Source organism: Pinus tabuliformis, chromosome 3_2 (assembly GCF_031772625.1).
Source record: "Pinus tabuliformis cultivar Carrire ecotype Pingquan chromosome 3_2, CPIR1, whole genome shotgun sequence".
Taxonomy (NCBI): domain Eukaryota; kingdom Viridiplantae; phylum Streptophyta; class Pinopsida; order Pinales; family Pinaceae; genus Pinus; species Pinus tabuliformis.
The window spans coordinates 910423662-910438522 of record NC_142302.1 but is presented as its reverse complement, the minus strand read 5'-3'; the positions used below and the strand labels follow the sequence as shown (position 1 = coordinate 910438522).

At 39.3% G+C, this 14861-nt stretch overlaps 1 protein-coding gene across 1 annotated transcript in view; it reads left to right on the top strand.

Annotated features, from left to right (window-relative positions):
- Positions 1-14861, top strand: part of SRFR1 (Tetratricopeptide repeat (TPR)-like superfamily protein) — a 256769-nt gene that overhangs the window by 12939 nt on the left and 228969 nt on the right. The window contains exons 2-3 of the mRNA XM_089417193.1: positions 6192-6292; positions 6391-6498. Coding sequence (XP_089273319.1) covers positions 6194-6292; positions 6391-6498 — 207 coding nt within the window. The 5' untranslated portion in view covers positions 6192-6193. The remainder of the gene's footprint in view (positions 1-6191; positions 6293-6390; positions 6499-14861) is intronic.

The window sequence follows — 14861 nt, the reverse complement described above, 5'->3', positions numbered from 1 at the left end:
TCGATTCATTCGATAATTGAAACTGCTTATAGTTCGTACTCTAATTAATCTTGATTGTGAATAAACATAAGGTCACATCTCAATTTGATTGCCATCACGTCTTTTAAATTTTGAGAGAAGTATTATATTTTTAAAAGATATTAAAGGTCTGGTCTCTTCGATTTAGAGCATTATAACTCTCAAAGGAAAAAGGTATATTAAAAAGTATACTTCAAAGAAAAGAAAAAAAAAGGGGGTGAAAAGTTATAAAAGGGATACTTTTTAAAAGTTCCCTAAGTTCCAAAGTACAAAGTTACAAAAGAAAGGTATTATTACTTTTATAATAAAAAAAAGAAAAAAAAAAAAGAAAGATATTTTTATATCACCAGAAGGAAAAAGTATTTAAAAAAAGAGAGAAAAAGAAATTAAAATTTTTGAAGGTTTATAAAAAAATAATAATATTTTATTATAGAGGTTGGGAAATGGTTACCTTCAAAACCATAATATTATCTCGAAAAAGGCAATATGGAGTCAAATTATTGAAGAAAAAGGAATGGACTTTAATCCAGAAAAAAGGAAGGAAAATTTTCCTATAAAGGTTTTCGATCCCAGATTACAATTTAATTGCATTAAAAGGGAACATCCAAGGGAAAAAAGTTAATATTGTTATCAATACAAACGCCGACGAAAATTACATAAATATTAATCTGGCGAATCAACTACTAATTTCAGATGCCAATGTAGGTGAAACAATAGATATTTTTGGAAAAAAATATGAAATGAATGATTTAGAAATGACAGTAGATCATTATGAGTATATATCTCAATTTTGTGTTGTAACTTGTAACTGTATATGACAGAGAGGTTGACATAGTTCTTGGTCGACCTTGGTTTAAAGAATTGGGTACGTTCATGTTAAACATAGAGGAATTTGTTTTGGTGTTTTGTCATAAGGGAAATACGATCACATTCCGAGACATGACAATGAAGTCAGAATCAATAATGCCCATATGAGAAGACTTTAAAGATGTTATGAAATTGATGCCCCAAATGAATCAAAACACAATATTAGAAAAACAAAAATATTTGAGGAGGTCATATCCAATAAAAATAAAGAAAATTCTCGTTTAAAAGATCATATTCATAAACTACTTACACAAGTCAAAAAGTGTAAAACTAAGAAGCACAAGTTAGAACAAGAAAATGAAAGCTCTAACAAGAAGCTCAACGAAAGTCTATCAGAGAAAGAAGCAGAAAATTTATGCTTAAAGGACCTTAATGAAGAATTATTAAACAAATCAAGTGTTTAAGAGATGAGAAGCTTGAGTGCCAAAACAAGGTTGAATCGGAAGATGAGGAAGTCATACATCTCAAAAATAATAATCAGAGTCTACTCACTCAAATTAAGAAACTTAAAAATGATAAGAAATCATTGTACAACAAAATAGAATAATTTATCACGAAAGAAGTGTTGAAGTCTTCAGTCCAAGTTGAAGAGAAAGGAATAAATGCTGATCTAGTGAATATTACAACTCAAGAAGTAGACAAGCTAGTTGAAGAAAAGACACTCAGATGTTGCAGTTCAAACTTCAGATGGTGAACATTACAAGTGAAGGTTTTGTAATCAACTCAATAACATCGTCACCTGAAGTAAATCATAATATTGCCATACACATGGTAAAGGAAAGACAAACCAAAATAACTCCTTATCTACATCCGAATCACAAGAATAGACATCTTAATCAATCTACGAATCTGTATCACTTAGAACATAAACAACGAACTTATGTACCAAAGAATGCTGAAGTTTGCACAATTCAGTCCGATGATTACAGTTCGTTACAAATTTCAAGTGATCAAAAGATTCCATAGAAGATTGTTTTAGGATGGTCAAATCCCTCTCAGTTCGACAATTTTGTTTATCACTTAGAGGATCATATCGTTTTGTATCAACGAAGATGACAGTTTCGAGACGAGAAGACATTCGAAACAGAAAAAGAGATCAAGCCTTCTCATCAATAAGCTTTGATGACAACACTTTTTGAAGAGGAAGACAATGTTATGCATAATATATATATATATATATAAATAAATATAAGAATAATAATAAAATAATGTAAATAATGATTAATGATTAATTAACAAGTAGTTAATAATGAAGAGGCATGTCTCTAAGGACATGACCATACGTGAAAATTTACCTGCCTAGGGTATATAAGCATCCCCTCAACCTCATTTGTAATCATCTCACTTGTATTCAAATGTGTTTATATAATATTATTGTCATATCATGGATATTTATATATTTCAGATCTTTTGAAGTAGTTCGATGCGTATATGAACTTTGTTCGTTACATTGGTATCAGAGCGTATGCGAACTTTGTTTGTTATAGAGAGAAAAGGGGCAGGATGCCCGGCTGGACTTCTGATCTTCAAAAATTGCAAGTGTCGTGTCCATTGGGCAATGGGGTCTTTGTTTGCTGCCATGTGCATATGAGTAGGTGACGGGGTGGGGAAGGTGACACATAAAGATGTTGAAGTGGTGGGCATGGGTGACAAAGTGATGGAAAGTAAATTGTTGCTTTTGATGGTTATAGAAGGTGTAAGTGAGTCGCTTAGAAATAGGATGCATGAGGAGGATTGGCAATTCAAAATTAGAGGATTGTCTAAGAGCGAGGGTGAGAGTAAGTAGAAGAGTAAAATATGACAAATAGGAGGAAGATGAAGTGGGAAGGCTGACGTGAAGTAGAAGGTGGAAAGGGGGTAATGGAGATCATGAGTTGTCTTGAGTTGGGTCAGGAAATGTGCTAGAGGCACATTTTTTACTGAAAATATTGTTGAATATGAAGATGAGTAGATAAATGCCTTTTTTCATGTCTATGTATTTCTAGATTATTTAGATTATTTCCTAGAAATAATAGGAGGTACCCTTGGTATATTCCCCTACACCAAAATTGTGATGTTTTGATATTGTTTTCAAGTTCTCAGGCAGTAGCTTTTCCTTCTTTATCACCATTGAACTCCTCCGAAATTTTTGAAGGAAGGAGGTTGTTTAGGCTATTGAGTTGTTCCACCATTGATGCTTCTTGTGTGTGTTACCAGTTGGCCTCGTGATTAAGTTCTAATTCTATGGAGAATATTGACGCAACATGGAATTTATTAGTGGAGGACTTTCAATATATAATGGGTCCTTGGCATGTGGTGTTTGCTTCCTCCTAAAGTAACTGTAAGGGCTCATATTCTCTGATTGGTCTAGTGGTCTACAACGGTTGTTTATGCCAACAATTGGACTCGTAACTCCCTTTTCGTCAAATGCAAAGATATTTTGATTTGAGAACATGGTTCTATGTGATGTTAATAGATGTCTAGAGTGTAGTGGGGTGAAGTGGTTCCATTAACATTTTTGTACACACAAACATGTATATTTTTATTTATTTATATATTTTAGTGCATACATGTTTAAAAATGGAGGTTCCAATGAAACTAAGCTTTCATAGTAGGTGTGAAACCTTATGAATTGTTCTTTGGTAAAACTAGTCCTATCGATCCAATTCATGCCTCTTTCCATACCTTTCTGGAAGTCAGAGGAGGTAAACCACAAGTGTGAATTCATTCTTTGTATACATGTTTGGGTGATACAATCCTAGACTGGATTAGACTATGTCAAGCTTCTTTCTTTCTATAACACTGTTGAAATTTCAAAAACTGTGCAATCAGTGCAAGTCTGAAATTTCACATCATTAACTTGAGGTTTCCTGCATCTAATCCCTATTAATTTTTAGTGTTAAGACTGATATGAAATATTTAATTTACAGCAGCAAAATGGTCAATATTTCATTTCACTTCAAGAGAAGAGATACCAAACAAATGCCAACAAGATTCATCCCTTAGCACACACTTTTCCAAGCATCTACCAGATTTGAAAATCATTTTGTTACTAAGATTTTACAGCAGAAAATCTTCTCTGTTATCTCCAAGTTCAAATTATATGTTAAATCACTAACAATTTCAGCACTATGCTATGTCAAATCAGCATGAACAAGTGCTGGAATTACCCAACCAAGAAGACAATGCCAGTTGAAAATAAAATCTGCAATTGCACAATTTTTGATAGCTGAAAATTTCATATATATGTAAAGGAATTGAAGTACATGCACTCACCACACTTTTATCAAAAAACTAGTACAATCTCCAGCTTGCCAAACCCTATCATGGGAAAACCATGAAAACCCTAGTAGTCACCAAAGATCTGTAGGAATCAACATCGACAAGTCCTCTTTAGTTCGAGAAGCTTTTATCACATAAGCTCTCCATGGTGCCATTGTTGTCTTCCTTGGGGTTTGAAAACCTTATCATGTTGCATCACACAAGTACATGGTAAGACAACTCTAGCAGTAGCCTCTAAATCTACATGTCCATCCTAGGGTTTGAGTCCTCAAGATCTAGGATTCGAGTTCTCAAAACCTAGGTCTTCCTCTCTTGTATCAACACAAGCACCATGACCTCCATGGAACATCAAGGATACCATGAGTGATTCTTCCTCCAAGCAAGGCATCACTATGCTTGAGAGTCATCAAGATTATCTCTTCATGATTTTGTCCTTGTCTTAGATGCCACAAGAATAAGACTCAAAAATCTTGGAAGGCATTAGTTATATGCTCCATGTCTTCTGATAGGCTAGAAACCCTAGTGCTACAACAAGAGCCATAATAACCACCATCGTCTTAAATGCTGTGCTATTTTTTAGGGCTTACATGAATAGCACAAGCTCTAGCATCACACAAGTAATATATCCATGAACACTTTCTTTCCATGTCTTTTCCTATTGTTTCCTCATAAACCATAGCGTCTTTATCCTTACAAGGCTACTCTCTCCTAGGGTTTCCTCGTGAACCCTAAGTACAATGATGATAATGGATGCAAGGGTTTTCTTCTCCCTTTATATATAGAGTAGGTGACAAAGGTTAACATAATGGGACATGAGTCCATACAAGTAACCAAGAAGGATACCCTAGTTGGTATGCTCTATTATACAATGATGTACATGTGTCAAACTATAGGTTTATCCATTCCCCAAAGTGAAATTCCATCCAAGCATGATCCTCCATGGACTCAATGCCTCTCCTCCAAGATATTGTGCTCTCCAACAAGCTGGTCGTCCATTTCTTCCTCCACAGTGGTTTACTATCCAAGCGTCCTCATACAATGTGTGCCTCCTCTAACTGTATGCCACTCTCATGTGCCCAATACCACTCGTGTGCGAATGTGGTCACAAAGCTCCCATTCATCTCCTGAAAATATGTCTGTTCGGGTCCATCTCCAACCTCCATGAAGTATGCTTTCCAGCTCAAAAGTCAAGTGTCCAGCTTCCAAGGTATATATCACATGGTCCTAGACTCCTGGGGCTAATTGCCCTCCTACAAATGCCCAATACTGCTCCTCCTAGGTAGGTACCTCCCTTAATCAAGAAATTGACTCCCCATTGTGTGCACCCAATGGGTTATACCTGACTAATTGATCTTTTGGAGAATGTTTTTGTATTTCCTTCCATCAAGTCCCCTTTGTTCCTTATTTTGCTCGTTTTCAGTTCTTGACCATTCAATACATTCAATTTTTTTATTTCTGAATGATTTTATGCAACTTGAACTTTGCTGTAATATTATGAGTTTGTCTGTTTGAAAATTAATGGTTTTTTGAACAGGTTCTATTTGCAATAGTGGCGACAATCTTTGCGATTTTTGAAAACATTAAAAGAATAATTCGTTTAAATAATTTTTTATGTACGTTGAAGGATGATCTGAGTCAGGGTGCTTCAATTGTTCCTATATATTGATCAGGACACATGCTATATACCATGTTTGTGATTCAAAGTTTTAGTAACCAAAATTTTTCTTTTCATCACAGTGATGCCAATCTAAAAGTGTGCAGAAATGCTACTGTTATTTCCTTACCATATGGGGCAGGAATGGTCTTCCAAAGTAGGGTAGTATATGGATATAGAGTTGAATATTCTTGTCTCCTAAAATGTGGGATTGTAAGAAGTTTCCTTTCAGTACTCTTTTGTAGACTACTGATCAAGCTTTCCTGGAGAAGCTCATTAACTGCCACAGGCTTGCCTCCAGGCTCAGAATAGTTCAGAATATTTGATTTAAGAAAATCTTAACAGAAACGCACTGTGGCGGGTATGATATTTATTGTATATGTTAATGCAGGTATGGTATTTTTCAAATCCAAGGATTATATAGATGCTGTGGCAGACCTGGATACATGTGTACGGTTGGATAAGGATAATAAGTCTGCGTACAGTTACATGGTAGACTTCAATACTTGTTGATCTAGTAAATCCTGTTTAAAATTTCCATTTAGCAGATGACTCATCTATATTCTTTGAATTCATATGCACTCTGAAAGGGATTAGCACTAGTATCTGTTGGGGAATACAAGAGAGCTTTTGAGGCACATGAAAAAGCATTGCAGCTTGATCCAAATTTCAAGGAGGGATGGTGTCATATGGCCCAGGTAACATCCTGATTGTTTTGTCACATTGTTTATTTGATGTCAAGTTCTATCTCAGACGGGCTTGCTACTTTCAGATTTAAATTAGCATGTGTGCGAACTCTGGTGGTGATTGAAGAACCTGAAAAATAGGTCCAAATAAAAAAAAATCTATACATCGATGGGATGGTATGGTTATGGAGAGGAAAACCTTGAAATTTCAAGTGATTTTGATTTGTGCAAAATTAGAATTACTGCTAGTGCTGAAAATAGAGGTACTTGGGGATTGCTTTTCTAGCAGCAGATATGGCTTTCAGGTTTCAAATGATTATGAGCACTTTAATATTTTGTGGTTGTAATGTTCCTAGGGGATTTTTGCCTTTAGGGTTCTATTTGTCTATGGTTTCAAGTTTCAACACCATCTGAAGGGATTTGTAAATCATGACAGAAGTACACATTTATTTACCAATATAACAGTAGGTATCCTTAATGATATAAAACATGTTGAACAGTCATAAGTTCTTCCGTAGACTACTATAGATTAGGGCTAACTATCCAATGAACACCAATCCCAAACAACCAGAACAATTCCCAACTATAATAGTGATATTCAGTAGTACTGGAACCAAATCAAGAGTGCTGGTCCAGAAATAACTTCAATTAACTTACAAAATAATTGTTCTATGTAACCAATGGATTTCAGTCTACAAAAATCTCCACTATGCTAATGATGCCCTGACTGGCTGGGTGTCTGCTGAACTCATGCCCACAGGGATCCAAGCCTCTTGCTACCATCAACAGTCCGCAATATGCCTCTATACAAAATTCGCTGCCACACAAGTCTAGGAGTAGCGCTGACGATAGTCAGCCTGGGCCCTAATCTAAGTTTGACAAAACGGGGAAACAGGTACGAGTTTCCGAAACGGGCACGGGTATGAAATGTGACAATATATATATATATATATAAGGACATTTAAGAAATATGTGCAGTCATAAAGCATATATGATACATTCTAATTTATTACATTATGATTAAATTGTCAATTGTCAATGCATAAACTATAGGTCTCTAAATTTACATCACATTTACTCATGAATGATCACATAATGAAAATAGCAATATCCAAAATTAGTCACGAGAAATTTCTAATTTCTTGTTTCGTGCTTGATTGGGAGTCTCCTCCTACATAGTCGAATGACATTAGTGCTCTTGATTAAATACAAGTTCCATACCCTAGTATTCTACGTGCTCTTGATTATTGGGAGTCTCCCCTGCATAGAGGGCTTGGTTCTCTTGATTAAATACAAGTTCCATACCCTAGTACATGACAAAATTCAATGGAAACATTGCAATCCCCCCAATCCTGAAATCCTGAAAAATAGATAAGTCTGTTGGATTTTGAGTGAGATCTAAAATTCGTCTTTCTCCATATGAAATCCAATGAAGGTGAAACCACTCTCAAACATCCTGAGTCATTTCATGGTAATGTTAAAGGAGAATGTCACTTTTACTTTAAGAATTTAACATTACCATGAACTGCATATCAACACTAGGGCCATAGGCTTGAACATTAGGCTGTCCCACTCAAAAAAATCCTCTTTTTTTATAACTTGAGAGGCATCTAGAAGCATCCAGAAGATATTTTGATTTCCCAATAAAAATTAGAAGCGAAAAAAAAATACAAGAAAAAGTCAAGTTAGAAGAGGAAACTCCGTCGTACGGCTTGGAAACTCTATTCCGCCCATACTGGCCACGTTTTCTCATCGAGAAACGGGCCAGTACAGCCGGAAACGTGTTTTGCAGGCCGTACGGTATGAGTTTCCTCGTTTTCGACCGAAAACAAACCCTTCTCCAATGTTTCCTGCAACTTAGGCCCTAATTCTTTTTTTGTTGCAGAAAGATCTAAATTATCTTCTTGAGGAGGGCTGCAGCCCTACAAGGGCCTATCACTAAGTCTCTGTCCTCAAAATGAGCCTCAGACTGGTTTGGTTACTTTGCTGCTCCTTGTTGTGCCTTTAGCTGTCATCAAAATGAGCCTCAGACTTCACTCTTCATTACTGTGCCTTAGCTGTCCTCAAATTGAGCCTAAGACTGGTTTGGTTACTGAGCCTCAGACTGGTCTGGTGACTTTGTTTCTCTTTGCTGTGCCTTTAGATGGGAACGAACTTTGGTTGTATCCTTTGTTAGCATAAACTGTACCCTCACTGCCTCTAGAGCATCCTCAGATTTCAGATGAGAAGGTATGATCCTTAATAAGAGAAATGAAATGGCTTTTAATGACATCCACGAGACTTTGCGGTCTAAGGGACCACACACTATTGCTTTATCCATATTCAGATTTTTTTTCTAGGCTGATTCTACTGTTATGGATCTTGAGTAAGAAATTCGCTGTTTTGTGAAGCCTGGTCTCCTCAAAAAGCTCATGGAGACTGTTCACCTTTAGGCTGCTATCAAACTGACGACAGATCACCTTTAGGCTGCATATACTTTGATAAAATGCCATTCTGTTTCTACCAGCCCTCTGTTGCAAAATATGCAAGTTCGTTCTTCCCAATCTTCTTTAGGGACCACCCATCTACTAGTTTCACATCTTTAGATGATGGGAGCTAGTCCTCAGCTGAGCAATTAAAATTTTAGCTGCCTCCTTGATTGAGGAACTCAAATAATCTTTTACATAATGTTTCCACGTTGGGTTAAATTCTTTGATATAATATGCTTTCTTTTTTCCTACCTGCTTTGTCCACATGGCAATCCTAAATTTTTCTAACACCCACCTTTTTATCTCCTCCTTAGCGCAAGGAAAATCATGCAGATTTATGCCCCATTTGCCTAACCACTTTCTGTTTTGTTTCATCCATGCCTTTTTCCGGCGATTTAGCTCTTCTTCAACAACCAATTTGGGACACCGATGCCTAACCATATTTTCAATCTTCTTCAGGGAACTTAGCAAATGAATGATTGCTGACGTCTCAATTGGAAACATACTAGCCTCAGCTAAAAGGATATCATATGGGACCGTTGATTTGATTTTGAGGTTACTTGTGATTAGGTGCTTTTGAATTCTTTCTATTTGTCGCCAGTTGTGGCTTGACATGTTGCTCCCCCATATTTCGCAACCGTAGAGGATAACTGGCACCACTAATATACCAAAGAGGGTTTTCTTAGTCTTCCTATCCCATAGTTCTGCCTGTCTACACCTGTTTTGAAGAAGGTAAGAAACTTTCCACCCTCCTTGGATTCTCTTTGATCTACAAGTCTCCCAGCGAAGCCTATCGTGAAAATCAATTCCTAAATACTTGTACTCATCTACAACTTGTCAAATTCCACTTTGGACAGCTTGTTTGATGGATATAATGATTGCACTAAATTCCTCTTTTCGAGAGGACCAAAATCGACCTAAAGATCATCAAATTTGGATAAGGGAAAGTGTACTTATGAAGAAAAGCCCACATATGCACATTTGGATAGGTCGGCCCTCAAGCAAATTGGCACCATGGAAGCCTATAAATACAAGTGACCTCAAGCTCATTTCGACATCTCCAAGCATATTCTTCTTCTCTTCTTCATTGATTGGTTTGACAGGTTTGAGGTTGGGACGACAAAAGAGGTTTGCAAAGGTCTGAAATTACAGGTTCCGAGGCTGGCATCTATTTTAGGGTTTTTGGGTTATAGTCGTTGGCTTGTCATAGGAGAAATTAGACCACAGTCGCTGGCTTGCAGGCTTAAGGGAGCAATTGGAAGCCTTTAGTCGCACGCATAGCTCCTCCTCCATGCAACCGGGAAGTTTGACTGAAATTGACTATTGACCGAAGTTGACCGTGTTGCACAGTTTTTGTCAAAGTTCCAACGAAGCGAAAGTACTAATTTTTCCAACAGGATTGGATCATCTATCAGCAGTTTACGTGTCATTGTAAACCCATTCTGCAAATTATGTAATGCAAGTGATGCTAGTAAGACAGTGAATGTATGTAACAACCTAGGTAAGCCTATTATTTTGGCGAAAGTTTCATCCTAGGAGGTTTTTCGTCGCACTGATTCATTTGTGTTTCTAAACACGGATGGTCGACAAAGTTTTTTACTCCAACCTCACCCCAAAGCTAGTATGGAATTCTTAATCAAAGTCTTAGGTGAATCTTAGCGTTCTAATCGAGTTTTATGTAAAAGTGATTTGAGAATAATTTAAGCTAGTTGTCTAAGTTATTTTCTTACAAATCACTTAGTTTACTAGATTACATTGTGTCGCAGATTGTTGGAATTTCTAAGTCTGACACGTTAGAAACCCTTCATGCACTTTACTGATTTATTCCTACCTACTTGTTCTGTTAATTAACAAGTTATTTACCATGTAAATATTGGAAATAAATACAAGTACATGCTCAACACATTACAGAGCATCAACTGAAGGAAATAGAAACAAGCACACAAGTGACACCGTTGTTTTTGGACTAATGTCCTTGGAAAAACCCAATGTGGGAAAATCGGTGCAATTATTTGAGGGTTTAATTTATTAAGTAGTTTCAGAATACAATTTAGGTGCCAAATCTAGCTCACGCAATAGAGAAAAATCTCGGCAGTAGTACCTCTCTACTCGGAAGCAGATATTCTAGCTAAAACCCCAAATAAACACTCCGACAGCTTCATAGCTCCAATGTGCCCTATAAAACCCCAGCGTCAACCTCTCTCTGGCCCAGCGTTAACCTAGTGTCACTCTGGCTTGGCCTGTGTCAGCCTCTAGAGGCACTGCATCAGCCCTCTGGTCCTTTGCGTCACCCACGCTAGCCCTTTGAGATGCTACGCAACTCCTGGCTGGCTTTGCGTGAGCCCTGGCTGGCTCTACGTGAACCCTTGGCTGCTTCTCCGTCCCTCTCTCTGTCTACTGCGCTGATCCTCCCGGTGCTATATCTGCCTCTCTGCTTCTATATTCATTGCCCCTCAGCTGCAACTCTGATCACTCTCTCAACTTTCTTAGCAAACCCAACGCCAGAAAGTCGAAATCTTGATCTCTTGGTGTGTTCTCCAAGTGACCCTCAAGCCTCTTATACTTTTCTCGTTGACGAATCAACGACCGAGATTAAGTCCCTAATGAACGGCTAAGATTAGATTTGGCTGGATCCAAGACTTTTGGACCATTTTAACACAATTTTATATTAATTCACACTAATATTCTAATTTCCCTAAGTTTGAACTTAGGGACTATATTAAAAATATTAATTATTTTAATATCTCCCAAACTGCTTAGAATCTGCCCAAACTCGTTCTAGGTATTGGAGATCTCATGTGCCTTAGCCTCTCCACCAATTTTCATGGCTAGAGCACATCCGATGCTACCTCAAATCAACACTCCCTCTTAGTGAGGACTGTGCTCTAGTAATAGTCCTCACTGAGCATCACTCTGATCATCTGGCATCGGTCCCTGTGCTGATGCTAGGCCTGCTGTCCATCATCTGCACTGCTGCATCCTGTAATGCTACCCATGGCCCTGCTACTACCGCTATTGCATCCCTACTGTAACTCCCTCTACATCCATGTTGCTGCCCATGGCCCTGCCACTGCCATCGTTGCATTTGCATTGCAACCCCTCTCATCTTGCTACATCGTGCTGCCCATAGCACTAGCACTGCTAACTGCTGCACGACAACCCAGTTACTGAGAAGTAAGTAACTGATCTCCCAACCGTGACATCTCTGTCAAGATAGAAACACTCCCGATGCTGAAGCTCCCTCTGTCACTTACAAGTGCTCCCTCTCTGACCTCTATGCTACTGCAACAACTCCATGCATCTCGCACCGTTGCACACCACTCTGTGCCATCCTGCACTAGTGCAACACTCTCGTGCCTCTCGCACTGTTGTAGCCTGCTAGCCTCGCGCGTCCTGGGAATCCTGCACTGTAGCTCCCTCTTTCGCTCCATCCACATCCGTCTCTACTGACATCGCCAATATTGCTACTCCTCTTTGGGGCTCCCGTAGCAAGGTTTAATCCAAGAGGCTGGGTACCTCAAGGATCTTGCCCCTCATTGCCTGTAGTCCTCCTAACTACAACTCGATGTCTCCCCACTTCTTCTGAAGTGGCACATGAGCACTCATGGCACAATCATCGTCTGTCTCCACTTCCTTCTCTGCCCTTGCTGGCGTTGCCTTGGTCTCGGAGGTCTCTCCCTTACTCTTCTTCCTTGGACACTGGGTTGCATAATGACCCAGCTCCCCATAGTGGAAGCATTTGACCTTGGGGAGGTCCTTCTTCTTCTGTTTCTCTTGCTTTCCCTCGGATGCTAGGGCAACATCCTCCTCCTCCTCCTTGATTCTAATCCCCTTGCCGCTGCTTCTTGCCTTGGTCAGCCTTCTAATCTCTTCTTGGCGAAGAGAAGCCCACATTTCCTCCCAAACTGGAAGGGTTGCCCTACCTAGTATGCTCTGACAAACACCTCCTAGTCTTCTGAGACCGCGTTCAGGGCTGTTCTCACCATCAATTCTTGATTTGACGTTGCCCCTATGGAAGTCAGCTGATCCCAGATCTCCTTCAATCTACTGAGCAATGGGTTGATCTGTTCTCCCTCCTGCATCTGGTATGATCGCCGCTGATTTTCTAGTAGCATCTTTCTCTGCACGGAAGTATGCTGATACAACTTGGTCAGGGCCTCCCACATCTCTTGTGCCGTGTTCTTTTCAGCGATATGTGGTACTATATGATCCTTGACCCCATCAAGGATGATACTCTTAGCCCTCGCCATTGCATCTTTGTACCTTTAGTTATCAGTCGGGTCAACTGGGATAACTATCGTCCTCAAGGCGAAGTGCTTGATACGATTCCTGTCTAGTACGGATAAGACTCTGGCCCAGTGTTGCACGAAGCGCCCCCCCCCCGGTTCCAAGCCCCGAAGCGCGTCCCGTACGGAAGCGCCTAGGAAGCTTCGTAGGAAGCGACGCTTCCGAATTTGGAAGCACCGCTTCCATGCCTCCGAAGTGCGCTTCGTATGGTGCTTCGGGCCTCAGAAGCGCGGCGCTTCGGAGGAGGAAGCGCATGCTTCACGCACGCTTCTGTACGCTTCGGGCAAGCAGGCCGCACGCAAGGGAAAAAGACACTTTTTTAATTTTTTTTTTTTTAAGTTATGTTAACTTAGCATTAAGGGGTGGGTTAGGGTGAGGTTAGAGTGAGGTTAAGGTGAGGAATGAAAAAAATAAAGCCCCCATTCATTCCTCATTTTCTCACTTTGAGTTTATGAGAGTTGGAGAAGAGAAGAGAGGAGAGGAGAAGAGAAGAGAGGAAAGGAGAGGAGAAGAGAGGAGAGCTTGGAGGACTGAAGAAGGAGGAGCTAGGAGAAGGAGGAGGAGCTTGGAGCAAGAGCTTGGAGGACTTCATCTACAAGAGCTAAAGAGGTAAGTTCAAACCCCAAACTCCCTTATTTTTTTGACAATTTTTTTGTATTTTTCTCCTCCCTCTCCTACTCGTTCCCATTGTTTCTACTTGCTCCTTTATTTACAGGTTGTCCACCACCTATATCCATATTCCAAAATGGTGTTCTTTTGGCTTCTATGTATCATTCCACTCTTGGTTTTAATGATGGCAAAGATGAATAGGAATAGAAGGGAAGAAACAGAAGAGGACAGTGGTGATGGTCCCAATATGAGTGACCCAATGTATGATGAGGAGGAAGGGTTTGAAGAGGAAGGGGATGAACCTGAAGGGGACACTGAAACACAAGATGGGAAAGCTACATCAACACCCTTGTGGAACTATGTGACCAAACTTGATGGGGGAAAGGGTGGTGGATCTTACAAATTTGTGTGCCCTCATGGTTGTCATGGAGGAAAACCATATTGTGGTTCATATACCCGTCTGAGGAGGCATCTTTGTGGGGTGCTGGACAATGATGAAAAAAAGGGTCCTGTGGGGGTACAAATTTGCCCAAACATTTCAACTGAAGAAAGAAGAAAATACTCCAAATAGAGATGGCTGCACAACAAAAAAACAAGAAACAAAAAACTCATTCTGAATCAAGTGCAACCTCTAAATTTGGTAGTTTCTCATCTCCTCATGGTACTTCTGCAAGCTCTGGAGGTAGAAGAACAATAGGGGATTTCCTTAATGTTGCTGGGAGGGATGATGTGGTTGGAAAGATAGTTTGTTTTCTTTGTGCTTGCGGTGTACCATTCAATGTGCTTCGCTCTCCCTATTGGCATGAAATGGTAAAGGCCATCAATGAAGCCCCAGAAGGATACAAGGCCCCCAACTATGAGAAAGCTAGAACAGTGTTATTAGAAAGAGAAAAAGCTAAGGTTCAAAGAGCTTTGACACGTTTTACAAATATTAGAAACCAACATTTGATAAATGTTCTCGGTGTTTCTTCTAGTGGTGCAGTATTTATTACATGTCATGACTCCTCCTTC